Source organism: Ovis canadensis, chromosome 26 (assembly GCF_042477335.2).
Source record: "Ovis canadensis isolate MfBH-ARS-UI-01 breed Bighorn chromosome 26, ARS-UI_OviCan_v2, whole genome shotgun sequence".
In the NCBI taxonomy this organism is placed as follows: domain Eukaryota; kingdom Metazoa; phylum Chordata; class Mammalia; order Artiodactyla; family Bovidae; genus Ovis; species Ovis canadensis.
Window position 1 is genome coordinate 34,595,843 of NC_091270.1, and position 25,542 is coordinate 34,621,384.

The 25,542-nt window shown below is 38.9% G+C and overlaps 1 protein-coding gene and 2 non-coding genes across 3 annotated transcripts; all 3 read left to right on the forward strand.

The window, feature by feature from the left end:
* Nucleotides 1–1,281: 1,281 nt before the first annotated feature.
* On the forward strand, nt 1,282–14,892 carry FRG1 (FSHD region gene 1). The gene is made up of 9 exons (XM_069573177.1): nt 1,282–1,626; nt 5,462–5,532; nt 6,830–6,955; nt 8,149–8,206; nt 8,532–8,646; nt 10,303–10,407; nt 12,669–12,760; nt 13,459–13,569; nt 14,788–14,892. Exons 1-9 carry the CDS (start codon nt 1,565–1,567, stop codon nt 14,822–14,824), a joined length of 777 nt encoding a protein of 258 aa, XP_069429278.1. The 5' UTR covers nt 1,282–1,564; the 3' UTR covers nt 14,825–14,892.
* Nucleotides 8,973–9,051, forward strand: LOC138431190 (small nucleolar RNA U2-19). Its single transcript, XR_011253591.1, has one exon. It is a non-coding gene; the product is annotated as a small nucleolar RNA U2-19 (small nucleolar RNA).
* LOC138431189 (small nucleolar RNA U2-30) lies at nt 9,182–9,253 on the forward strand. The gene has a single exon (XR_011253590.1). It is a non-coding gene; the product is annotated as a small nucleolar RNA U2-30 (small nucleolar RNA).
* Nucleotides 14,893–25,542: the final 10,650 nt, after the last annotated feature.

Genomic DNA, 25,542 nt, shown 5'->3' on the forward strand with positions numbered 1-25,542 from the left:
ATACCAGAGTGGGTTGCCATTTCCTTCCCCAGAGCAAAATAGAAGTGGAAAAAAGGGGGAAGCAGTGATAGATTTTATTTTCTTGTGCTCCAAAGTCACTAAAGATGGTGGCTGCAGCCACGAAATTACAAGACCCTTGCTCCTTGGAAGAAAAGCTATGACAAACCTAGACAGTGTATTTAAAAAAGCAGAGATATCACTTTGCTGACAAATGTCTGTATAGTCAAAGCTGTGGTTTTCCAATAGTCACGCATGGATGTGAGAGTTGGACCATAAAAGAAGGCTGAACACTGAAGAACTGATGCTTTCAAACCATGGTGTTGGAAAAGACTCTTCAGAGTCCCTTGGACTGCAAGGAGATCAAACCAGTCAATCCTAAAGGAAATCAACCCTGGATATTCATTGGAAGGACTGTTGCTGAAGCTGAAGCCTCAATACTTTGGCCACCTGATGCAAAGAGCCAATTCACTAGAAAAGACTCTGATGCTGGAAAAGATTGAGGCCAAGAGGAAAAGGGGATGACAGAGGATTAGATGGTTAGATAGCATCAGTGACTCAGTGGACATGAATCTGAGCAAACTCCGGGAGATAGTGGAGGTCAGAGGAGCCTGGGGTGCCACAGTACATGGGGGTCACAGGGTGGGATAGGACTTAGAGACTCAACAAAAACAAGGGGGATAATGATCAGCTGTTTCTTTAGAGAGATCACTCGGCACTACAGTAGATGGTTTGGAAGGGAGAGTCGATGGAATCAGGGAAGTAGATTATAAAACTGTTGAGATGGGAGCAGGGACTGAAGCTGTGGAAGCCTGTTAAGACCCACCCTATACGGAGAAAGACCTCTCTGAAAGCATTAGCTTTCCCTATCACCAGCCTGCCCATCTCCACCCAAAATCCTGCAGCGCTAGTGAAATCTTCCGCCCAAACGCTGGCACTTAATTGTCTTTTATTTTATTCCTTGTTTCCTCTGCATTACTCGAGTCTCCGTAAGTACGAACAGTACAATAAACGTTTACGGAATTGAGACGGCTTGTGAAGTCGCCCAAGGCCAAACAACGCGCCCTGTGTTACTCTACGCCCCCGCCACACACGGGAGCCCAGCCCTTGGCTGCGGCGCGCAGTCAGGACCCCGTCCACTAGGCGGCTTCGGGAGGGTTGATGTGAGTCATCGCATCCCTGAGCTCATTACCGCCTCCTCCCAAGACCTCGCAGGCGGACTTCCTCCAGAGCGGCTCCAGTCCCCCAGCTCGGCTGCGAGACCCACCGCGTCCACCAGAGGGCGCGGCTCCCCGGCTTCGGCATTCGGAACAGCCCGTTCTCAGGGCGCAGGCAAAAAAAAAAAAAACGCGGGTCTATTTCGGCCCTCTGCGGATGCCGTACCCAGGCTGTAAACAGGAAGTGGAACTCTACTTGGAACTTGACGTTGGGGTGAAAAAAAGCCAGGGACCGGCGGGAGACGCGGCCACTCCAGTGGAGCGTACGTTTTCGGGGAGCTCGGGCCCCGTCTCCACTTCTGTGACTCCGTCGCCCGCTCCTGCGCCGGTTCACGTGTTTTGCCACGACCATGGCCGAATACTCCTATGTGAAGTCCACCAAACTCGTGCTCAAGGGAACCAAGGCCAAGAGGTAAGGACGCGGGTTTGCGTGGGAGATTCTCGCCCTCTTTCTCGACGCCGCTCAGCCTTCCCCTCCCTGGGGCGAGTGTCCTGGGGCGTCAGCGCCCACCTGGGGGACCAGGAGCCACAAGGTCGGATTTCCCTTGATGAACCCCCACCTCCAGACCTATGCTTGGTAGGGCTGTGTTAGTCTGATCGTGTGGGTTTTAACAGTAACTTCCTTTATTAGGGATAACTGTTTTCAACATTGCCTCCCTTCCACCTTTAAAAAAATTAATTTTAATGCAATATGCAGATACGGATTTTGAAAAGGCTATGGGTTCGAATCCGGACTCCACCAATTACTAATCTTGTGACAGGTTCGTTAGTATCTTTGAGCTTCCTCTTGGGAGGGGATTAGTGATACTCCAAAAGGGTTGTTTTGAGGATTAAACAAGGTGGCGTGTACAGTAAATAAGTAGAGCCAAATGCAAGAAGAAGTTACCCAACTAGTCAGGGCTGATCATTTATGCAAATACTGAGCATTTCATCCTGGTCTCAGTGATAAGAGTTTTAGGTACTTTTAGATGGGATGGAAAGAAGGTGTTAAGAAGCAAACTGAAGCCATGACTCTTAAGAACTCTGCCTAGGAGTCTGGGATTAAGAATTTATCCTGAATACATGTGAAACTGTTACTGCCTGAATTCATAGGAGGGAGGAGAGAGTTAGCTTCTGAAAGCTTATTTTGTGATGAAAATACAAATAAGTGTGTCTTATAGTCATTATAACTGCCAATATAGTTAACACACATGTAGCATTTCATATGTGCCAAGAACTGTTCTAAGCAATACCTGTTAACTTTTTTAAAAGTCACTCTTGCGCTTTTTATTGTTGAGATATACTACATATACTATAAAATTTGCCCTTTTAAATTAGAATTCAGTGGTTTTTAGTATATTCACAAAGCTCAGCACTGTTGAGTTGCTGAACATTTTCATCCTCTTAGAAGGAAGCCCTACCATCATTAGCAGTCACTCCACGTTCTGCTCATCCCCTAATCCCTGGCAACCACTAATCCACCTTTTGTCTGTATCAGTTTGCCTCATAAACATTCCATATAAATGGAGTCATACAATATGCAGGATTGGACACAACTGAACGATACAATATGCAGCCTTTTGTGTCTGGCTCCTTTTACTTAGGATAACATTTTCAAGATTCATCTATGTTGTATCAGTACTCATTCCTTTTATGGCGGAATAATATTCTATTAAGGGCTTCCCAGGTCGGGAAAGACAAGAGATCTCTTCAAGAAAATTAGAGATACCAAGGGAGCATTTCATGCGAAGATGGGCTCAATAAAGGACAGAAATGGTATGGACCTAACAGAAGCAGAAGATATTAAGAAGAGGTGGCAAGAATACACAGAAGAACTATACAAAAAAGATCTTCACGACCCAGATAATCATCATGGTGTGATCACTCACCTAGAGCCAGACATCCTGGAATGTGAAGTCAAGTGGGCCTTAGGAAGCATCACTATGAACAAAGGTAGTGGAAATGATAGAATTGCAGTTGAGCTGTTTCAAATCCTGAAAGATGATGCTGTGAAAGTGCTGCACTCAGTATGCCAGCAACTTTGGAAAACTCAGCAGTGGCCAAAGGACTGGAAAAGGTCACTTTTCATTCCAATCCCACAGAAAGGCAAAGCCAAAGAATGCTCAAACTACCACACAATTGCACTCATCTCACACGCTAGTAAAGTAATGCTCAAAATTCTCCAAGCCAGGCTTCAGCAATACGTGAACTGTGAACTTCCAATGTTCAAGCTGGTTTTAGAAAAGGCAGAGGAACCAGAGATCAAATTCCCAACATCTGCTGGATCCTCAAAAAAGCAAGAGAGTTCCAGAAAAACATCTATTTCTGCTTTATTGACTATGCCAAAGCCTTTCACTGTGTGGATCACAATAAACTGGAAAATTCTGAAAGAGATGGGAATACCAGACCACCTGACCTGCCTCCTGAGAAATCTGTGTGCAGGTCAGGAAGCAACAGTTAGAACTGGGCATGGAACAACAGACTGGTTCCAAATAGGAAAAGGAGTACGTCAAGGCTATATATTGTCACCCTGCTTATTTAATTTAAATGCAGACTACATCATGAGAAACGCTGGGCTGGATGAAGCACAAGCTGGAATCAAGACTGCCAGGAGAAATATCAATCACCTCAGATATGCAGATGACACCACCCTTATGGCAGAAAGTGAAGAGGAACTAAAAAGCCTCTTGATAAAAGGGAAAGAGGAGAGTGAAAAAGTTGGCTTAAAGCTCAACATTCAGAAAACGAAGATCATGGCATCCGGTCCCATCACTTCATGGCAAATAGATGGGGAAACAGTGGAGACAGTGTCTGACTTTATTTTGGGGGGCTCCAAAATCACTGCAGATGGTGACTGCAGCCATGATATTAAAAGACTTTTACTCCTTGGAAGGAAAGTTAATGACCAACCTAGAGAGCATATTCAAAAGCAGAGACATTACTTTGTCAACCAAGGTCCGTCCAGTCAAGGCTATGGTTTTTCCAGTGGTCATGTATGGGTGTGAGAGTTGAACTATAAAGAAAGCTGAGCACTGAAGAATTGATGCTTTTGAACTGTGGTGTTGGAGAAGACTCTTGAGGGTCCCTTGGACTGCTAGGAGATCCAGCCAGTCCATCCTAAAGGAGATCAGTCCTGGGTGTTCATTGGAAGGACTGATGCTAAAGCTGAAACTCCAATATTTTGGCCACCTCATGCGAAGAGCTGACTCATTGGAAAAGACTTTGATGCTGGGAGGGATTGGGGGCAGGAGGAGAAGGGGACGACAGAGGATGAGATGATTGGATGGCATCACCACATCAATGGACATGAGTTTGGGTAAATTCCAGGAGTTGGTGATGAACAGGGAGGCCTGGTGTGCTGTGATTCATGGGGTCACACAGAGTTGGACACAACTGAGTGACTGAACTGAACTGAACTGAAGGTGGCTCAGTGGTAAAGAATCTGCCTGCCAATGCAGGAGATGCAGATTTGATCCCTGGGTGAGGAAGATCCCCTGGAGAAGGAAATGGCAGCCCACTCCAGTATTTTTTCCTGGGAAATCCCATGGACAGAGTAGCTTGGTTGACCACAGTCCATGGGGTTGCACATAGTCAGACACGCCTGAGTGCCTAAACTACCACCAGAGCTCCATTGTATGGATATAACACATTTTGTTTATCCATTCATTAGTTGATGGACATTTGGGTTTCCATTTTGGGGACTCTAATGAATAATGATGCCATGAATAGTCTTATGCAAGTTTCTATGCAGACCTATGTTTTCGTTTCTCTTGGGTGTAAACCTAGGAGGAGAATCGTTAGATCCTGTGGTTTCCATAAACCTAATTCCATGTTTACCTTTTCAAGAACTTCAAACTCTTCTGGTTGCACCATTTCACATTTTCACAAGTAATGTATGAAGATTATGCCTGAATTCCTAATCCTCACAGTAAGGGTTGGGTTAAATTGTTGTCCTCATTTGTATAGGTGGGGAAATTGACAGATTAAGTAAATTTTCCCAAAAAATCACAGAGCTAAGAAATGACAGAATCACGATTCTAAAAGGCAGTCTGGCTCCAGAGTCTGTTCTCTTTAACTGTAACACAATATGAAGAGGATCAGAAGTGACTTCTCTGTATCAGAAGTAAGAGGGTATATCAAGGGATGTTGTTGTCGATCAGTAATTCATATATTAGTGTATATCTTAGAAGAGTCTTCTAAGATTCTATCTTACATTTAGTATGCAAATCAGTATATCTAAACTCATCTATATAAATTATCTCCTTTAGTAAGAAGAAAAAGAGCAAAGAGAAGAAGAGAAAGAGAGAAGAAGATGAAGAAACTCAGCTTGATATTGTTGGTGAGTCAATTTTCTATTACTTCATTCTGCGCGAAGTTAGCATTGGTTGAGATTCCCTTAAAAATATTTTCCTAGTAGGGATAAGTAGTAAAAGAAAGTAGAAGGAATTTATGGCCAAGTCACATTTGTCTTAACATGCTCAAATATTAGATTTATAGGTTGCTTTTATGTTCTAGCACAGTCGATGTCTGATGCCTCTTCTTCATCATCAGAACAAAGCACAGGAGAGAGGAAACTTAGGGCTCTGACTTAATAGGTGCCATTGTTAGACTACTTAGTAGCCCAGAGATACTGATACATCATTTTAAAGGCCTGAAACATAAATATCATTTAACCATATTTTACAAATTATTTTCTCTCTTTTTATCATATTGATATCCAGTTGTCCTAGCACTATTGATGAATAGACTTTCTTTCTCATTAAAGTGCTTTGGTGTCTTTGTCTAAAATCAGTTGACTTTATATGTGTTAGTCTATTTCTGGACTCTGTTCCAGCGGTTTGTGTGTTGTTCTGTTAATGTATGTGTCTTGATTACTGCGCCATTTCATAAAATCTTAAAATCAGGTGGTGTGAATCTCCCAGCTTTATACTTCTGTACTTCTTTATAGTCTGGTAGAGCCTTTGTATTTCCATATAAACTTTACAATCAATGTATTACTTTCTATAATAAATCCTATTGGATTGACTATGGAATTGACTGTATTGAATCTAGAATCTAAGTCACGTGCAGAGAATCAACATGAAGTGTACTTGTTCAGTATAGCACAGAACATATACAAATAATTTTATATCACTACTACATTTTTAAGAAAGAATTAATGATCATAGGATGTTAATGATGATTCTGAGTAAAGCATTTTTTTGTACTGAAAAATTATAAGTCAGAAATAGCTCAAATTATTGTGCAAACCTCTCACTAAATTATCTGAACTGTAGTAAAATATACCTAACATAAAGTCCATCACTTTAGCCGTTTTTCAGTGTACAGTTCAGTGTCATTAAGTGCATCGCCACTGCTGTGCAGCCGTCACCACCAGCCATCTTCAATTCAAGAAGAATATTTTTCCTCTTGCAAAGCTGAAACTGTTCACCCATTAAATTATAAATGCCCATACCTCACTCTCCCCTAGTCCCGAGCAACCACCATCCTGTTTTTTATCTCTCTGAATTCAACTACTCCAGAACTGCAAAAAAAAATTTTTTTAAGTTAATAAGTTACAATGACAACAGCAGCAAGTAAGAACCTTCCATCACAAATACAAAATGTAAATTTAAATGACTGGTTTTGTCTTTTAGGAATCTGGTGGACAGTAACGAACTTTGGTGAGATTTCAGGAACCATAGCGATTGAAATGGATAAAGGAACCTACATACATGCACTTGACAATGGGCTTTTTACACTGGGAGCTCCACATAAAGAAGGTTTGTGTCTGGTAGCGGCAATGGGATGGAAAAGGCCACTTGAAGTTAATATTTTATGGCATTCGTTCACTTAAATTCTAGTAGCAAATGTATGCCAGAGGGGTGAATCCATTGATTTGACTTCTTCCACTTTCTTCCTTCCTCACTATTTACGTTGTTGGCAACTCCCTCTTTCCAGTGTAAGCATTTGAAAACATTCTGTGTAGTTCCAAAAGGGTATCCATGGCAATCAAAACTAATGTGAATAATTGAAATAATAAAAGGAAAGAAAAAGAAAACCTAGATGAGTCAAAAGTTTGAATTCCTTTACTCTTTAGACCTTTCGCCACAACTAACCCGGGGCACTATTAATCTGAAGTTTTCTCTTTCCATTTAGCGCATGGGAAGAAGCACTAATGAGACATGAAGTAATTAGAAGATTACTAAGAGCTTTTTGTCCAAATGGTCATCCCTTTAATAAATTAAAGCATTTTAGGTTTTTAAACATTAAGTGCTTATTTGTCTATGTGCTGACTGCATTTTAAAACACAAAGAGATAGTATCTTGGAAGTAACTAAATAAATAAGCATCATGCTGACCTATCTCATTAGATATGTAAAACTAAACTAGTTTTTTTGTTTTTTTTTTAACATGTTCTCATTGACTGTTAGAGACTGTCTAACAAAACTAAAGTTTGATTTTACATATAGAAGATAAACTATTCTCTCCCTCTCTTTTTTTTTTTGGCTTAAAATAACACAAATTTATTATTATCACACAACTGTAGAGGTCAGAAGTCCAAAGTGAGTCTTGATGATCTAGAATCAAATGTTATCTGCATTTGAAGATAAAGTAACTCTTGATACTATGAATACTATGTCATGTCCGACTCTTTGTGACCCTGTGGACTGTAGCCCGCCAGGCTCCTCTGTCTGTGGAATTCTGCAGGCAAGAATACAGAGTGGGTAGCCTTTTCCTACTCCAAGGGATCTTCCCAACCCAGGGATTGAACCCACGTCTGCTGTGTTGGCAGGTGGGTTCTTCACTGTCTGAACCACCAGGGAAGGCCATATACTGTATTATAATTACATAATATAATATTCTTACATTTGGTTTCAAAAGAGAAAGAGCTACTTTTTTTAAGCTAATGAGTATTTTTACATGTATATTTATAAGAAATGTCATATTTACTTCAAAATGTTTTTCTCTTGCAGTTGATGAGGGCCCTAGTCCTCCAGAGCAGTTTACAGCTGTCAAATTGTCTGATTCCAGGTAAGCTTGAGTTGAACGATAATTAATACATTGTAATACAACATGATATAATAGGATATATCCATTAAAAGTGGTGTTTTTGAAGAAGAATGAATTTGGAAAAATGTTTGCTGCATAATATAAGGTATTATGTAGTACTTGTACTTAAAAAGTAGAATATTAAACTGTATACACAGAACCACATTGTCCAGTATGGTAGCCACTTGCCATACATGGCTTTGGGACATTGGAACTGTGGTTAATCTGAATTTTATATACACGTTTTTATGTTCCACATTTAATTTTCTCTCAGTTTTTAACATTTAACTATTTTATTAATCTGAAGAATTGCCCTGAAGTCTGGCTATGGAAAATACCTTGGTATAAATTCAGACGGACTTGTTGTTGGGCGTTCAGATGCAATTGGACCTAGAGAGCAGTGGGAACCCGTCTTTCAAGATGTAAGTACTATTGTTTTTTTTACAAGTTCCTTCTCAGTGTAGGAGAAAGTCTCTAACAGTCAGTGAGAGCATATATTCAGGAAAAACAAAAAAGTAGAGTGCAATAATATGCATTAAATTTTTACAAACTAACATGAATTCATAACCTTCAAAAGATCTCAAAAAATAGTGCAACACAGGGAAAAAAAAAACACAACAATCAACAGAGTGAAAAGACATGCTGTGGATTGGGGAAAAGTACTTACAAGCTAGATATCTGTTAAAGGGTTAATGTCCAAAATATATAAGATAATACTCATTCAGTTCTCTGAGATCTGCTCTTAGTGGATCAGTGATGAAAACAGCCAAATCTGAGCATCAGAAGACCTTTAGTCTACCTGATACATGATCTCTGTAGTTCTGAGAAGCTAAAGAATTTAAAATAAAATGTGTGTGTGTGTGTGTGTGTGTGTGTGTGTGTGTGAAGGTGACAGTAGATAACTCAGGACTTTATTGATGGGTGAGTGTGTGTGTGTATGAAAGGCTGATCAGTTCTGAGCAATGATGAAAGGTTTTATTACTATGGACCTTTATAACTGTGAAGGTTTCTATACTTGATCTGAGCTCAGAATTTTTTTTTTTTTTTTTTAAGCTCAGAATTTTTAGAAAAACATTCAGTAGCAAAAACAAAAAAAAATTTTTTTAATTGGCAAAGAAACTGAATAGCTATTTCTCATTATATCAACAGAAGAGGCCAGCATATCATAAGGCAATATGATGAGTCAGATACTACCAGTCATACAGAACTTTAGGGATTTTCGTTTCACTTTATTTTGGGGGAAGACACTAAGTTTTAAAATTTTATAGAAAGACTTAAAAGTCCCTGGTATAACAAGTAAAACTTTAACACAGAAAAGGGACTCAGTGGAAAAATCAGCAGCACAGATTTAAATCACCTTGGACTAAATTACAGCCACATCCCAGCTCACCAAGAGTCCTGCAGATGACAGAAAACTCAGCCCTCACTCCCTCAAATAAGAAATTAAATCAAATTCATGTTATTAGCAATTTGGTCACTGGTTATGACAGATGATTAAATTCTTCCTACACCCAAAAGTCCCTCACACATTGATTCTTAAAAGTTCTGAGCAATAAATTCAAAGGCATCAAAGGCTAGCTTTTCTACTTTTTTCTGCATTTCTTTTTTTTTAATGTTATTGAAGTATAGTTGATTATACTTCAACTCTTATATTTTTATATTTTCTAATTATGGAATAAAATCTTAAAATATTACTATTTGAGTAAAATACATTATATCTTTTTTTCTTTAAAGCTAATTTTTAAAAAAACTTACTAAATCAAGTATATCCCAGTAAATCTTGGAGACCAAAGGAAATAATTCTATTCCATATAGTTAGAATTTAGTCCTACTAAACCTACTAATAGCAGATTAAAAGTATTTCATCTAATATTAGAAGTATTTAATGTGATTATCTTTGAGTAGTAAGATTATAAATGATTCTGATTTGCTTTTCTATTTTTTTTTATTTTCTAGATTTTCTTCACATTCTTGTTCCTGATTCCTTTTAGATTTGGGAAGGAATCAGTTCAGTCTCAAGACTTAAGAATCTTTTTGCAGATATTCTTATAACTTACTTCTTATTTTGTTTCATTTAGGGGAAAATGGCTTTACTGGCCTCCAATAGCTGTTTTATTAGATGCAATGAAGCAGGTGATATAGAAGCAAAAAGTAAAACAGCAGGAGAAGAAGAAATGATAAAGGTAATCATGAGAATTTTCTATAGACTAATGCACGTCACATACATGATGTGACTACGTCTGTTTAAAATGTTGCGATCTGATCCACACTCACTGTGTGTAATGCATTAGTGAGGGCCATGGTGGAAGGCAGAAAGAAATGAGGAAAAAAAGCCTTTTTTAAAGTGGCCTAATCCTTATCAATAAAGCATAAAAATCCATGTTACATTTTCTCTACTATCAGCATAACTTAAATGCATCTATCAAGTATGTGTATACATTATGTTTTAAATTTGTGTCATATGTTTGATTTTACTTTTTAAATATTCTCAGTTTTCATAATCTTTAGTTTTACAGTCTTATAGTACTCTTTTTAACCTCAAAAATATCGTTAATCTTTTGAAACAAGAATGTTAATACCAGTAACTGTTCATTTCATCATTTGGAGTTGATTGATGGAGAAAGAAATACCATTCTAGATAGCTCAGGAATTAGAAGTTTTAGTATATCTTCCATAGTTTTCTCAAAAGCCATTTTCACTGCTAAAAATATCCCAAAAAATTTAAATCTAAAACCTAGATTTTCTTTTGTTGTAATTTTTAAAAGTGTTAGTCATAATATTTTTGAACTATTCAATACATAAAACTAAAGCAAATAGCTCCAGGCACATGCATGATTGTCTTTAGTGTTCCCATAAGATAGTTACTATTATCTTTTAACTGTCCACGGGAGGAATAGCCTCTAACCATCCTTAAATCCTCACTGTTTTGATCAGTCACTGCACGAAGTCTCACAGCTGAAGTGGAGACAGAATGCATACCCAGGCCCAACTGGCCCTAGAAGTTACATTCCACAGCACATTGCTTCTCCAAAAGCAAGTCACTAGAAAAATGCTGGCGGGGCATTCTCTGGTGGTCTGGTGGTTAAGACTCCGAGCTTCCACTGCAGGGACACAGGTTCTACCCTGGTCAGGGAACTAAGATCCCACTCACCTATTTATTTCATTTTTGATTATATTTAATTTTTTGTATCATTTTTAAGTTGTTTACTTGGATTGCATTATAAAAGTATGATTATTGAAGACAAACAGTGCAACTCTATGAGCAGTACTTTGCACAACTACAGAAGGAAAAAAAAAAAGTATGCGGTATTTATCAACAATTGCAGCTATTTTTATATGAAGTACCTGTCAGGTTTCCCTGGGTCTGTTTGGTTGGGCAGGTACCTGGAACCTCTGAGCAGCGATAATCCAGGACTCAGTCCACCCTCCCTTCCACATTGCAGGCTCTGCTTGTCTGTGTCAGCATCCACCTTCATAGACTGGCCTTATCTACCAGAACATATCCCTTCCTGCCAAGGGCAGTATAGTGTCACAGTATAGAATTTCCACAGTTTTTTGAGGACTCCTCCAGCCAGAGTGGTTGCACACATATTAATTGCTCATGCCTTATTATTGCCTACAACTTTCAAAGCAATCTTGGAATGTGCTCTAAGCCACAGAGATCACTTTCAAGATGTTGGTCCTTTGGGTTGCAGATTGCCAGTTCCTTGGCCCTGAATTCTATCCCCTTCCTGCCCCACTCCATTCTCCAGGCAAGAATACTGGAGTGGGTAGCCATTCCCTTCTCCAGGGGATCTTCCCCACCCAGGGATCGAACCCCAGGCTCCTGCATTGCAGGCAGCCTTTTCCATCTAAGCCACCAGGGAAGCCCTTTGGCCTACTCAGTTGATCTTAATTGTTATATCTGTGTCAGTTAATCTATTGCAGGTGATAGTATCTGTCAAAACTTATGAAGGTAAAAGGATTTAAAAGGGATAAATTCCAATTAGGTAGAAACAAATTGTGTTATGTTAAAAGCTTTGAAGCATTTGGTAAAAGCCTGTGCATAGTAAAACAGCTACTGTCTTAAACTTTCAGTGTTATAAAGTGCACACTAAATAGCAGGATAATTTGATTCTACTGTATTTACTTTTGGAGCCAAAATTAAACTAGTTAAATTATTGCCTAATTGGGATAGTGATATCTGATCTGTAAAATGCTTTTCAAGTAATTTTCTCTTTAGTTTTTCTCATGTAAGGGATCTAAGGAAACAAATAATAGCAATTATTTATGTAAGTTACATGTATATATAAACATATCTAGAACTTGTTTTATTCTGAATCTAACTGCCAAGTTGTTTTCTTCTTTTGTATAAGAAATCATCTAGAACGTTCTTTTGTAATAAGTAAGGTGGGTCAGGGGAAGATAAATGTGTAACCTCTGTGTTCTCATCTCCAATATATAGATCAGATCCTGCGCCGAAAGAGAAACTAAGAAAAAAGATGATATTCCAGAAGAAGACAAAGGAAATGTCAAACAGTGTGAAATCAATTACGTGTAGGTATTTTTTTTTCTTTTAGAACCAAAGGTTTGGCAGTGACATGCTTCTCAAGACACCTAAAATAAAAGACCTGAAAGACAAGAACAGACAACATAATGTAGACTCTAGGATAGGGCACTGAGCTGAGCGCCTCTCGTAAGAGTTCAGGTTTCAACATTCCCGTCACCTGGATTGGTCTGTTCTCCCTGCTCAAGGCTTCCCAGTGGCTCAGTGGTAAAGAATCCGCCTGCCAAGCAGGAGATGCAGGTTCATCCCCTGGGTCGGGAAGATCCCCTGGAGGAGGGCACGACAACCCACTCCAGTATTCGTGCCTGGAGAATCCCATGGACAGAGGAGCGTGGTGGGCTACCATCCATGGGGTCGCAAAGAGTCAGATGCGACTTAGCAATAAACAACAGTCCTGCTCTGTAGAGTGGCTGTCGCCGTCAGTACATAAAGCCTGTCAAACGTTGCCCGGACACAGGAGACTCCAGCCAACACTCCCAAGTGTTAATTAAATTTGTAGAGCTACCCAGACAACTGCCTTCTTGATGGTGAGGTAGAAAAGTCATTTTTGTTGTTGAAAAGTTGTAAATTATTTGAGTAGAACAGTTTTTCTTTAGTAAATGAAAAACTTAAAATATTAGTAAGCTTGTTAGTAAACATGTATAATCAAAGTTTGAGACATTTTTCAAGAAAGGCATTTTCTTAACAGAAAAAAATTCCAGAGCTTCCAAGACCACAAGCTTAAAATAAGTAAAGAAGACAGTAAAATTCTGAAAAAGGCCCGGAAAGATGGATTCTTGCATGAAACACTTCTGGACAGGTAAGTAAACTTTTATTCATTTCCAACTATTTTCAGTGTCCAATAGAAGTGGTGTATAAACTCATGTTCTTTTCTTAATTACTGTAATTTTAAAAATTTGTCTTTATTTCTAAATTTTGAATGTGGTGGTTATTACCTTAAAATGGACATTGTAAGTCTGGGAAAAGATCACCAAGAAAAAATATTTGGAAATAGCCAGATTCCAAGGGCTTATATATTTTGTTACAAGCAATTCAGGTTTGACTGAAACTACTTCATAAATTCATTTACCATCGACTTTTTTGTAAATGTTAAAACCAGGGCTAGAGAGAAGTAGTAATTTTAAAATTCAGTGGGTTCTGTCAAAAGTACTACAGGTTTCCAAAAATGAGATAAAAATCAGTTTTAAAATTTCTAAGTATAAAATTGATGAAATTGAAGCACTTTGTTAAGTTGAATTCATACATGTGCAGGATATTCAACATAGCACATTATTAATATTTGTTTATTAGTTCCTATTTAAGAAAGTAGTGTCCTGGATTTCCAACATTAGTAAAATGGTTGGAGAGGCTTAGTTGTGAGCTTACAAATACAAATCAAGTAAGCACCAGATCAGAAGAGAATTTGGTAATCTGCCACTTTTCAAGTCTTATGTTGCAAAGTTAGCTTTAAGAGATTTCTTTAGATTACTTGATAATAACAGTGCTTTATCAGGTATTTCCTGTTAACTAGTTGATCAAGTGACTACATGAACACAAGAAATGATGTAATGATTATTTCCAGCTGAGCATATTAACATACCTATTTCTAGGAAATCAACAATAGGCAATAAAAGTAATCAGGATATGGAATTGAAAGAAACAGAATAAGGTTTGTGTCCTATAACCTCTATCACTTATGAAAATACAACATTCCCACCTTATTAAATAGAAGTTTAGGCCAATACTTAAATTCAGAGGCAATTAAAATTGCTGTTATGGATTTTAAAAGTCCTTAGGCAACATGAGTTAAAGATTAGGAAAAGTGTTTTTGGTAAGAATAAAATCCCATGTATTATGAAACATAATATTGAGAAGTAAACATTTTAATTAAAATATTTTACCATAAGCAGTGTGGTAAGATAATACCTGAAACTGAGGGCACAATTGCCGAACACAGTTTATGATTTTAGTAGCAGGTGACCACTATATGACATGTTTTCAATAGATTAATTTTTTTATTTGTTTTTTGTTTAAACAGGAGAGCCAAATTGAAAGCTGATAGATACTGCAAATAACCAGGATTTTTGTTTCTGTCTTCTTTTGTTTGTTTGTTTTTAATAATAAAACCAATGCTTTTACAGAATTATTGGGCTGCTTTGTAATTATTGTTGAACCAGTAGCTAGATTTAACTAAGATTAGACATCCTGGCATGTGAAGTCAAGTGGGCCTTAGAAAGCATCACTATGAACAAAGCTAGTGGAGGTGATGGAATTACAGTTGAGCTATTTCAAATCCTGAAAGATGATGCTGTGAAAGTGTGCACTCCATATGCCAGCAACTTTGGAAAACTCAGCAGTGGCCACAGGACTGGAAAAGGTCAGTTTTCATTCCAATCCCAAAGAAAGGCAATGCCAAAGAATGCTCAAACTACTGCACAATTGCAGTCATCTCACACGCTAGTAAAGTAATGCTCAAAATTCTCCAAGCCAGGCCTCAGCAATACTTGAACCGTGAACTTCCTGATATTCAAGCTGGTTTTAGAAAAGGCAGAGGAACCAGAGATCAAATTGCTAACATCTGCTGGATCCTCAAAAAAGCAAGAAAGTTCCAGAAAAACATCTATTTCTGCTTTATTGACCATGCCAAAGCCTTTGACTGTGTGGATCACAATAAACTGTGGAAAATTCTGAAAGAGATGGGAATACCAGACCACCTGACCTGCCTCTTGAGAAATCTGTATGCAGGTCAGGAAGCAACAGTTAGAACTGGACATGAAACAACAGACTGGTTCCAAATAGGAAAATGTGTACATCAAGGCTGTATATTGTCACCCTGCTTATTTAACTTATATGCAGAGTATATCATGAGAAACGCTGGACTGGAAGAAACACAAGCTGGAATCAAGATTGCCAGGAGAAATATCAATAACCTCAGATATGCAGATGACACCACCTTATGGCAGAGAGTGAAGAGGAACTAAAAAGCCTCTTGATGAAAGTGAAGGAGGAGGGTGAAAAAGTTGGCTTAAAGCTCAACATTCAGAAAACTAAGATCATGGCATCCAGTCCCATCACTTCATGGGAAATAGATGTGGAAACAGTGTCAGACTTTATTTTGGGGGGCTCCAAAATCACTGCAGATGGTGACTGCAGCCATGAAATTAAAAGACGCTTACTCCTTGGAAGAAAAGTTATGACCAACCTAGATAGTATATTCAAAAGCAGAGACATTACTTTGCCAACTAAGGTCCATCTAGTCAAGGCTGTGGTTTTTCCAGTAGTCATGTATGGATGTGAGAGTTGGACTGTGAAGAAGGCTGAGCACCAAAAAATTGATGCTTTTGAACTGTGGTGTTGGAGAAGACTCTTGAGAGTCCCTTGGACTGTAAGGAGATCCAACCAGTCCATTCTGAAGGAGATCAGCCCTGGGATTTCTTTGGAAGGAATGATGCTGAAGCTGAAACTCCAGTACTTTGGCCACCTCATGCGAAGAGTTGACTCATTGGAAAAGACTCTGATGCTGGGAGGGATTGGGGGCAGGAGAAGAAGGGGACGACAGAGGATGAGATGGCTGGATAGCATCACTGACTCGATGGACGCGAGTCTGAATGAACTCTGGGAGTTGGTGATGGACAGGGTGGCCTGGCATGCTGCGATTCATGGGGTCGCAAAGAGTCGGACACGACTGAGCAACTGAACTGAACTGAACTGAACTGAAATCAAGTTTAATTGAGCTTCTCCATGGAGGTACTTGGAAAGTGGCACAGAATTTTTTTTTTTTTTCTGGATTTCCTGTCAAAAGGATGAAGGTCTACTGTATGAAACTAATATTTCTTGGGCAGTTTGTGGAAGCTGTCTTACTGCTTTACAGTCTTAACTTTCCATTTCTTAATACAATAGGTGTCTGAGCAGTGCCTTTAAAAGGAAGTTAGAAACTCCCAGTCTATCAGCAAGGCTTTGATTCTACCTCTGAAACTGCCCAGATCATACACAAGCCAAGCAAATAACAGGACAAGGGGGCTGAACAGAGAGAAAGAAATTGCATTAAGCAGTGGGGTGAAAACAGGAAACATCACAAAAGAGAGAGTAGGTTCAGAACAGAGGCTAAGAGTAAAACTGGGGAAATTCCATACTTAGAATCATCTAGCCATAACTAGATGTAATGCTTTCATTCTCACTTGTGGGATGGAAAGGGAGCTATTAAAGAGGTTCAGACACTAAGCATTGCTGAGGTCTGCTTTGCCCAGGCAGTTTTATGCCCAGTCTGTCTCCTTCTGGACTGAAACAATGGGCTGGATGAAGCACAAGCTGGAATCAAAATTGCCAGGAGAAATATCAGTAACCTCAGATATGCAGATGACACCACCCTTAATGGCAGAAAGCAAAGAACTAAAGAGCCTCTTGATGAAATGAAAGAGCAGAGTGAAAAAGTTGGCTTAAAGCTCAACATTCAGAAAACTAAGATCATGGTATCTGGTCCCTTCACTTCATGACAGATGGGGAAACAGTGGAAACAGTGACAGACGTTTTTTGGGCTCCAAAATTACTGCAGATGGTGATTGCAGCTGTGAATTACTCCTTGGGAGAAAAGTTATGACCAACCTAGACAGCATATTAAAAAGCAGAGACATTACTTTGCCAACAAAGGTCAAAGCTATGGTTTTTCCAGTAGTCATGTATGGATGTGAGAGTTGTACTATGAAGAAAGCTGAGTGCTGAAGAATTGATGCTTTTGAACTGTGGTGTTGGAGAAGACTCTTGAGAGTGCCTTGGACTGCAAGGAGATCCAACCAGTCCATCCTAAAGGAAATCAGTCCTGAATATTAATTGGAAGGACTGATGTTGAAGCTGAAACTCCAGTAATTTGGCCAACTGATGCAAAGAACTGACTCATTGGAAAAGACCCTGATGCTGGGAAAGATTGAAGGCAGGAGGAGAAGGGGACAACAGAGAATGAGATGGTTGGATGGCATCACTGACTCAATGGACATGAGTTTGGGTAAACTCCGAGAGTTGGTGATAGACAGGGAGGCCTGGCGTGCTGGAGTCGATAGGGTTGCAAAGATCAGACACGATTGAGCGACTGAACTGAACTGTCTCCTTCTGAGTTCCTGAACACAGTACTCAGGATGTCATCTAACCCTGTGACTGTTCCTGAATCCAGTTTGTGTACCAAGTACCTGGAAATTCACTGGAAATTCCGCTTCAGTAGAGCTAAGGCTGGCTGATGCATTTTTACGTTTTTACAATTCCATGTTGATTCCAGTGCTCAGCCATGACCAAGACCTGGTGTGACACCCTGTCTAGTTCTCAGCCTCTATATTCCATCTGTCACCAACTCTAGACTCGTATGGCCCCTCTACAAAAAGGTTGCTAAGCCACCAACACGACGAGGCTTGTAGAGGAACTCTTATTGTAGCTCTCACCCTAACGTGGCATCCTAGTTCCAACAGCTGAACATTCTCCAATGTTGCCTTCTCCTCCTTCTGATCCCTCAAAGGAGTGGTTCTCAAGCAGGGCCAATTTTGCCCACAGGGGACATTTTGGAATGTCTGGAAACATTTTTGGTTGTCACAACTGGGAGAGGAGGGGATAATCTGAGATTTAGAGGATTAGAAACTAGGGATACTGCTAAACATCCTCCGATGCACAGGACAGCACCCCCCCCCAAATAATTTAACAAAGAATTATCCAGTCAAATTGCCAGTGGTGCCAAGATTGTGAAACTTGCCCTAGGACTTAGTCCATTCCTTGCTTTTGTCAGCTCCCCAACCCCTAAAAATAAATGTATATACATAAGAATTGTCTAGGATACCTGTAGTTCTCCAAGACCCATCCTTAGAGGTGCCGGCTTAACAAATCTAAGATTAGTCCCCCAATTTTTAACAAGCACTCCAGGTAATTCTGAAGCAGGCCTCTGAACCACACTTGGAGAAACACTACCCTCAAGAGACTGAGATTCCCTGGTGGGTCAGCTGGTAAAGAATCCACCTGCAATGTGAGAGATCTAGGTTCAATCCCTGGGTTGGGAAAATGCCCTGGAGGAGGGCATGGCAACCCACTCCAGTGTTCTTGCCTGGAGAATCCCATAGACAGAGGAGCCTATCAGGCTTCAGTCCGTGGGGTCGCAAAGAGTTGGGCATGACTGAGCAACTAAGCACACAAGAGACTTAAGTCTTCTTTCCAAGACTAGCTTGGCACCAGGGCCCCACTGCCAGCTGACTGATTTCCCTGGAGCAAACATCTTGTTAACCGGAATGTCTGAATGTAATACATCCCTGGATTTCTTGTCACCATGCTCATCTTCACATTAACCCAGTGTCTGTCCCCGTTCAAGAGAACAGGACTAATTTCAGGTCTCAGCAACTAGGAGGATACAGAGAGGCATTTCCTGCCTTCACGGAGTTTATATACTAGTGAAGGAGGATAACAAGTAAAAAATCGCAGGTAACAGGTGAGTGTTCCTTCCCGGTTTTGAGCATTGCATTTTATACAACCCCCATTATAGCACTGAAGTCAGTCTCGGAGAGTGGCAGAGATCAAGAGTGAATGTACAGAGAGCCATGTGGTCCACATTTTTCCATCGTGTACATAAGCTTATCAGGATAAATTTTGTTTAAAGCACTGTCAAAATCAAGATACGTTCTGGGCTTCCCTGGTAGCTCAGTGGTAAAGAATCCACCTGCCAATGCAGGAGACACGGTTTAAGTCTCTGACCTAGGAAGATCCCACATGCGGCAGAGCAACTGCACTGCAACTGTTGAGCCTGTGCTCTAGAGCCTGGGAGCCGCAACTGCTGAGTCCACGCGCCCTAGAGCCTGCTCTCTGTGACCAGAGAAGCCACCACAATGAGAAGCCAGTGCACAGCAACTAGAATAGCCCCTGCTTGCTGCAACTAGAGGAAAGCACGCAGCAACGAAGACCCAGTGCAGACAAAAACAAATAAAAATTTTAAAGATGCATTCTGATGAAACATTCCCCTGACTTACTAGTCTAGTAAACTTATGAAAAGTTATGCTATATACAATAAAAGTACAAATAAAAAGCTCCCCACACCCAATTTTGACTGCTCACACATTTTCACATTAGATCATCTTGAAGATTTTTCTATCTTCATGTTCACAGACTCACTCTTTTATCATCTCCAAGCTGCTGTTAAACCCATCACTCTTTCGTCTCAGACACTATTCTTCACTTCTAGAAACCAATCCTCCTGTGGGTTTTGCTTTGTTGTTAAAATTTCTTTTTCTCTGCTGAAATTTCCTCTCCATTCATTAAAAGTCTTTTTTGGTGTTTTTGTTTTTAGGCAGAGTTATAATAGCTCCCTTAAAAATCCTTGTCTACTAATTCCAATATCTGGGTCAGTCACCACTGCTTGCCTTTCCTTTTTATGTTCTTCATATATCTGATTTAATTAGACTGTGTCCTGGATGTTGTGAATAATACATTGTAGAAACTGTGGATTCTGTTTTGTCCCTCTGAAGAATTTTTGTTGATATTATTTAGTAGTTGATTGTTGATATTGTTTAATTTGGTTGATCTCAAGCTCCAAATTCTGTCTCCCCACAGTGGGCCACAACTGAAATCTCCCTTCCATTCTTTCAGTTTTAGCTGGGCTGCTTGAAGTCTGCCTCAAGGATGTGGAGTTCTGAGATTAGTGGGAGATTTGGGCTGTGTGGCTACCCTCTGTAACTTTCCCCTTTTCTCAGGATTTTCACCTTGTGTCTAGACTATTGCTCTGTCCTCAGATTCCTCAAGTAAGATTTAAGTTTTAGTAAGGTTTCTGTTTGAGTATTGACTCTTAGTGGCACTGCCTGGGGCCTGCCCTAAGTTGAAAAAATATTAAGAATGTGATTTCCTTCTTACTAGAATTAACTCCTCTCGAGTTTCTACATACTTTCGGTTACTCTTATCCAAAGTTTAATTTCTGTCGTGTGAGAGAGTTAGTCTAGTCCAGCTGCTCTACCATGACTTACTCAAACTCTTACTCTCTGCCCACTCTTCCCCAAATTAAGGACCTGCCTGGACTTTCCTAGATACAGATACAAAACTCAACATCTTACAGAAAGAATAGTTAAAATATTCAAATATCTTAAAATAGGACTGAAGTCCTAAAATGGACTCAGCGTACCAGATGGCCCAGTACCCACCCAAATGCTGTGGAGTTCCTGGGTCAACTCTAGTGTATAGCTTCAACTCTTTTTTGCAGGAATTATATTTACTCAATTGCTCCAAATTCTTATGACACAGAAGAATTATTAAAATATGCTAGCTTAACATATTTTATTAACTAAATTATGGCATGATAGCTTTCGTAACAGGTGAAAAACATCAAAATGACTTTTCAAGTTATTGTTCGTCTATGGTATTATTATTATCAATATTAGCCTAAGGGGTATAATGCAGGTAACCTCTGTGATAATTTTTTCAGACTCACTCATCTTGAAATCCATTTCATTTAATTAAAAGATTAGTAAGAAAATGAGAAAAAGAATAATTTCATGCCTTTACTTTCTCTTTTTCCTCATCCATCTATTAGTGTGGATATTGTTTTGGTTTTTATTTTGTTTTGATTTTATTTTTTTACTTCAACAAAAGACATTTATTTATCACAATTCCAGAGACTGGTAAGTCCGAGAACAAGGTACTGGCTGATTCAGTTCCTGGTGAGAGTCTCTTCATGGTTTGCTGGTCATCTTCTTGCTGTGTCCTCACACCAGAGAGAGAGGTGGAGAAAATCTCTGAATAATTTTAGATTTACAGAAAAGTTCCCAAAATAGTACAGATTTCCTTTATAATCTTCACTACACATCCCCTAATATTAACATCTGATACAGGTGGTTTTTATGCATATTTCATAAGGAAAATGGTGTTAAGGCAAGTTTTATTTTATGACATTTCCTATGTATTAATACCTCACCCCTAGGAAAATCTCTGGCACTATTTGATCTATTTCTGTTTAATATTTTGCCACTGGGCTACTTCTCTTAATCCATTACAGAGGCTTATTTTCCATGATGGAAAAACAATAAGCATTCTTTCCATTTGAACTCATGTTTCAACCCTGCCTTTGTATTGCATAAAAAAGGAATCCCTAGATTTTCTTTTCAGAGTGTACAATGAGGACTTGTAAATTAAAACCTGTAGGCATCCTCACAGTGTTCTGCAAATCTGATGAGGTTTTGCAATCCTGTCCTGAGTGCTGCAGAGATAAAAATTGTGTAGCACTACTAATCAGTGTTTATTCTTCCATCATGCTATTTCTTAATCCTGGTCCTCAGATACTAAGTGGAATTGTAAGGGAGAGAATACAGAAAATAAAGCATGTCTCTTTACTCCTTTATTTTTTTTTCTTTTTTTCTTTAATTTTAAAATCTTTAATTCTTACATGTGTTCCCAAACATGAACCCCCCTCCCACCTCCCTCCCCATAACATCTCTCTGGGTCATCCCCATGCACCAGCCCCAAGCATGCTGTATCCTGCGTCAGACATAGACTGGCGATTCATTTCTTACATGATAGTATACATGTTAGAATGCCATTCTCCCAAATCATCCCACCCTCCCCCTCTCCCTCTGAGTCCAAAAGTCTGTTATACACATCTGTTTCTTTTTTACTGTCTTGCATACAGGGTCGTCATTGCCATCTTTCTAAATTCCATATATATGTGTTAGTATACTGTATTGGTGTTTTTCTTTCTGGCTTACTTCACTCTGTATAATCGGCTCCAGTTTCATCCATCTCATCAGAACTGATTCAAATGAATTCTTTTTAATGGCTGAGTAATACTCCATTGTGTATATGTACCATAGCTTTCTTATCCATTCATCTGCTGATGGACATCTAGGTTGTTTCCATGTCCTGGCTATTATAAACAGTGCTGCGATGAACATTGGGGTACATGTGTCTCTTTCAATTCTGGTTTCCTCGGTGTGTATGCCCAGAAGTGGGATTGCTGGGTCATAAGGCAGTTCTATTTGCAATTTTTTAAGGAATCTCCACACTGTTCTCCATAGTGGCTGTATTAGTTTGCATTTCCACCAGCAGTGTAGGAGGGTTCCCTTTTCTCCACACCCTCTCCAGCATTTATTGCATGCAGATTTTTGGATCGCAGCCGTTCTGACCGGTGTGAAGTGGTACCTCATTGTGGTTTTGATTTGCATTTCTCTGATAATGAGTGATGTTGAGCATCTTTTCATGTGTTTGTTAGCCATCCGTATGTCTTCTTTGGAGAAATGTCTATTTAGTTCTTTGGCCCATTTTTTGATTGGGTCATTTATTTTTCTGGAATTGAGCTGCATAAGCTGCTTGTATATTTTTTAGATTAGTTGTTTGTCAGTTGCTTCATTTGCTATTGTTTTCTCCCATTCAGAAGGCTGTCTTTTCACCTTGCTGATATTTTCCTTTGTTGTGCAGAAGCTTTTAATTTTAATTTGATCCCATTTGTTTATTTTTGCTTTTATTTCCAGAATTCTGGGAGGTGGATCATAGAGGATCCTGCTGTGATTTATGTCTGAGAGTGTTTTGCCTATGTTCTCCTCTAGGAGTTTTATAGTTTCTGGTCTTACATTTAAATCTTTAATCCATTTTGAGTTTATTTTTGTGTGCGGTGTTAGAAAGTGATCTAGTTTCATTCTTTTACAAGTGGTTAACCAGTTTTCCCAGCACCACTTGTTAAAGAGATTGTCTTTACTCCATTGTATATTCTTGCCTCCTTTGTCAAAGATAAGGTGTCCATATGTGTGTGGATTTATCTCTGGGCTTTCTATTTTGTTCCATTGATCTATATGTCTGTCTTTGTGCCAGTACCATACTGTTTTGATGACTGTGGCTTTGTAGTAGAGCCTGAAGTCAGGCAAGTTGATTCCTCCAGTTCCATTCTTCTTTCTCAAGATTGCTTTGGCAATTCGAGGTTTTTTGTATTTCCATACAAATCTTGAAATTATTTGTTCTAGTTCTGTGAAAAATGTGGCTGGTAGCTTGATAGGGATTGCATTGAATTTGTAAATTGCTTTGGGTAGTATACTCATTTTCACTATATTGATTCTTCTGATCCATGAACATGGTATATTCCTCCATCTATTAGGGTCCTCTTTGATTTCTTTCATCAGTGTTTTATAGTTTTCTATATATAGGTCTTTAGTTTCTTTAGGTAGATATATTCCTAAGTATTTTATTCTTTTCATTGCAATGGTGAATGGAATTGTTTCCTTAATTTCTTTTTCCACTTTCTCATTATTAGTGTATAGGAATGCAAGGGATTTCTGTGTGTTGATTTTATATCCTGCAACTTTACTGTATTCATTGATGAGCTCTAGTAATTTTCTGGTGGAGTCTTTAGGGTTTTCTATGTAGAGGATCATGTCATCTGCAAACAGTGAAAGTTTTACTTCTTCTTTTCCAATTTGGATTCCTTTTATTTCTTTTTCTGCTCTGATTGCTGTGGCCAAAACTTCCAGAACTATGTTGAATAGTAGCGGTGAAAGTGGGCACCCTTGTCTTGTTCCTGACTTTAGGGGAAATGCTTTCAATTTTTCACCATTGAGGATAATGTTTGCTGTGGGTTTGTCATAGATAGCTTTTATTATGTTGAGGTATGTTCCTTCTATTCCTGCTTTCTGGAGAGTTTTTATCATAAATGGATGTTGAATTTTGTCAAAGGCCTTCTCTGCATCTATTGAGATAATCATATGGTTTTTATTTTTCAGATTGTTAATGTGATGAATTACATTGATTGATTTGTGGATATTGAAGAATCCTTGCATCCCTGGGATGAAGCCCACTTGGTCACAGTGTGTATGATCTTTTTAATGTGTTGTTGGATTCTGATTGCTAGAATTTTGTTGAGGATTTTTGCATCTATGTTCATCAGTGATATTGGCCTGTAGTTTTCTTTTTTTGTGACATCTTTGTCAGGTTTTGGTATTAGGGTGATGGTGGCCTCATAGAATGAGTTTGGAAGTTTACCTTCCTCTGCAATTTTCTGGAAGAGTTTGAGTAGGATAGGTGTTAGCTCTTCTCGAAATTTTTGGTAGAATTCAGCTGTGAAGCCGTCTGGACCTGGGCTTTTGTTTGCTGGAAGATTTCTGATTACAGTTTCAATTTCTGTGCTTGTGATGGGTCTGTTAAGATTTTCTATTTCTTCCTGGTTCAGTTTTGGAAAATTGTACTTTTCTAAGAATTTGTCCATTTCTTCCACGTTGTCCATTTTATTAGCATACAACTGCTGATAGTAGTCTCTTATGATCCTTTGTATTTCTGTGTTGTCTGTTGTGATCTCTCCATTTTCATTTCTAATTTTATTGATTTGATTTTTCTCTCTTTGCTTCTTGATGAGTCTGGCTAATGGTTTGTCAATTTTATTTATCCTTTCAAAGAACCAGCTTTTGGCTTTGTTGATTTTTGCTATGGTCTCTTTTGTTTCTTTTGCATTTATTTCTGCCCTAATTTTTAAGATTTCTTTCCTTCTACTAACTCTGGGGTTCTCCAATTCTTCCTTTTCTAGTTGCTTTAGTTGTAGAGTTAGGTTATTTATTTGGCTTTTTTCTTGTTTCTCGAGGTATGCCTGTATTGCTATGAACTTTCCTCTTAGCACTGCTTTTATAGTGTCCCACAGGTTTTGGGTTGTTGTGTTTTCATTTTCATTAGTTTCTATGCATATTTTGATTTCTTTTTTTATTTCTTCTGTGATTTGTTGGTTATTCAGAAGTGTGTTGTTCAACCTCCATATGTTGGAATTTTTAATAGTTTTTCTCCTGTAATTGAGATCTAATCTTAATGCATTATGGTCAGA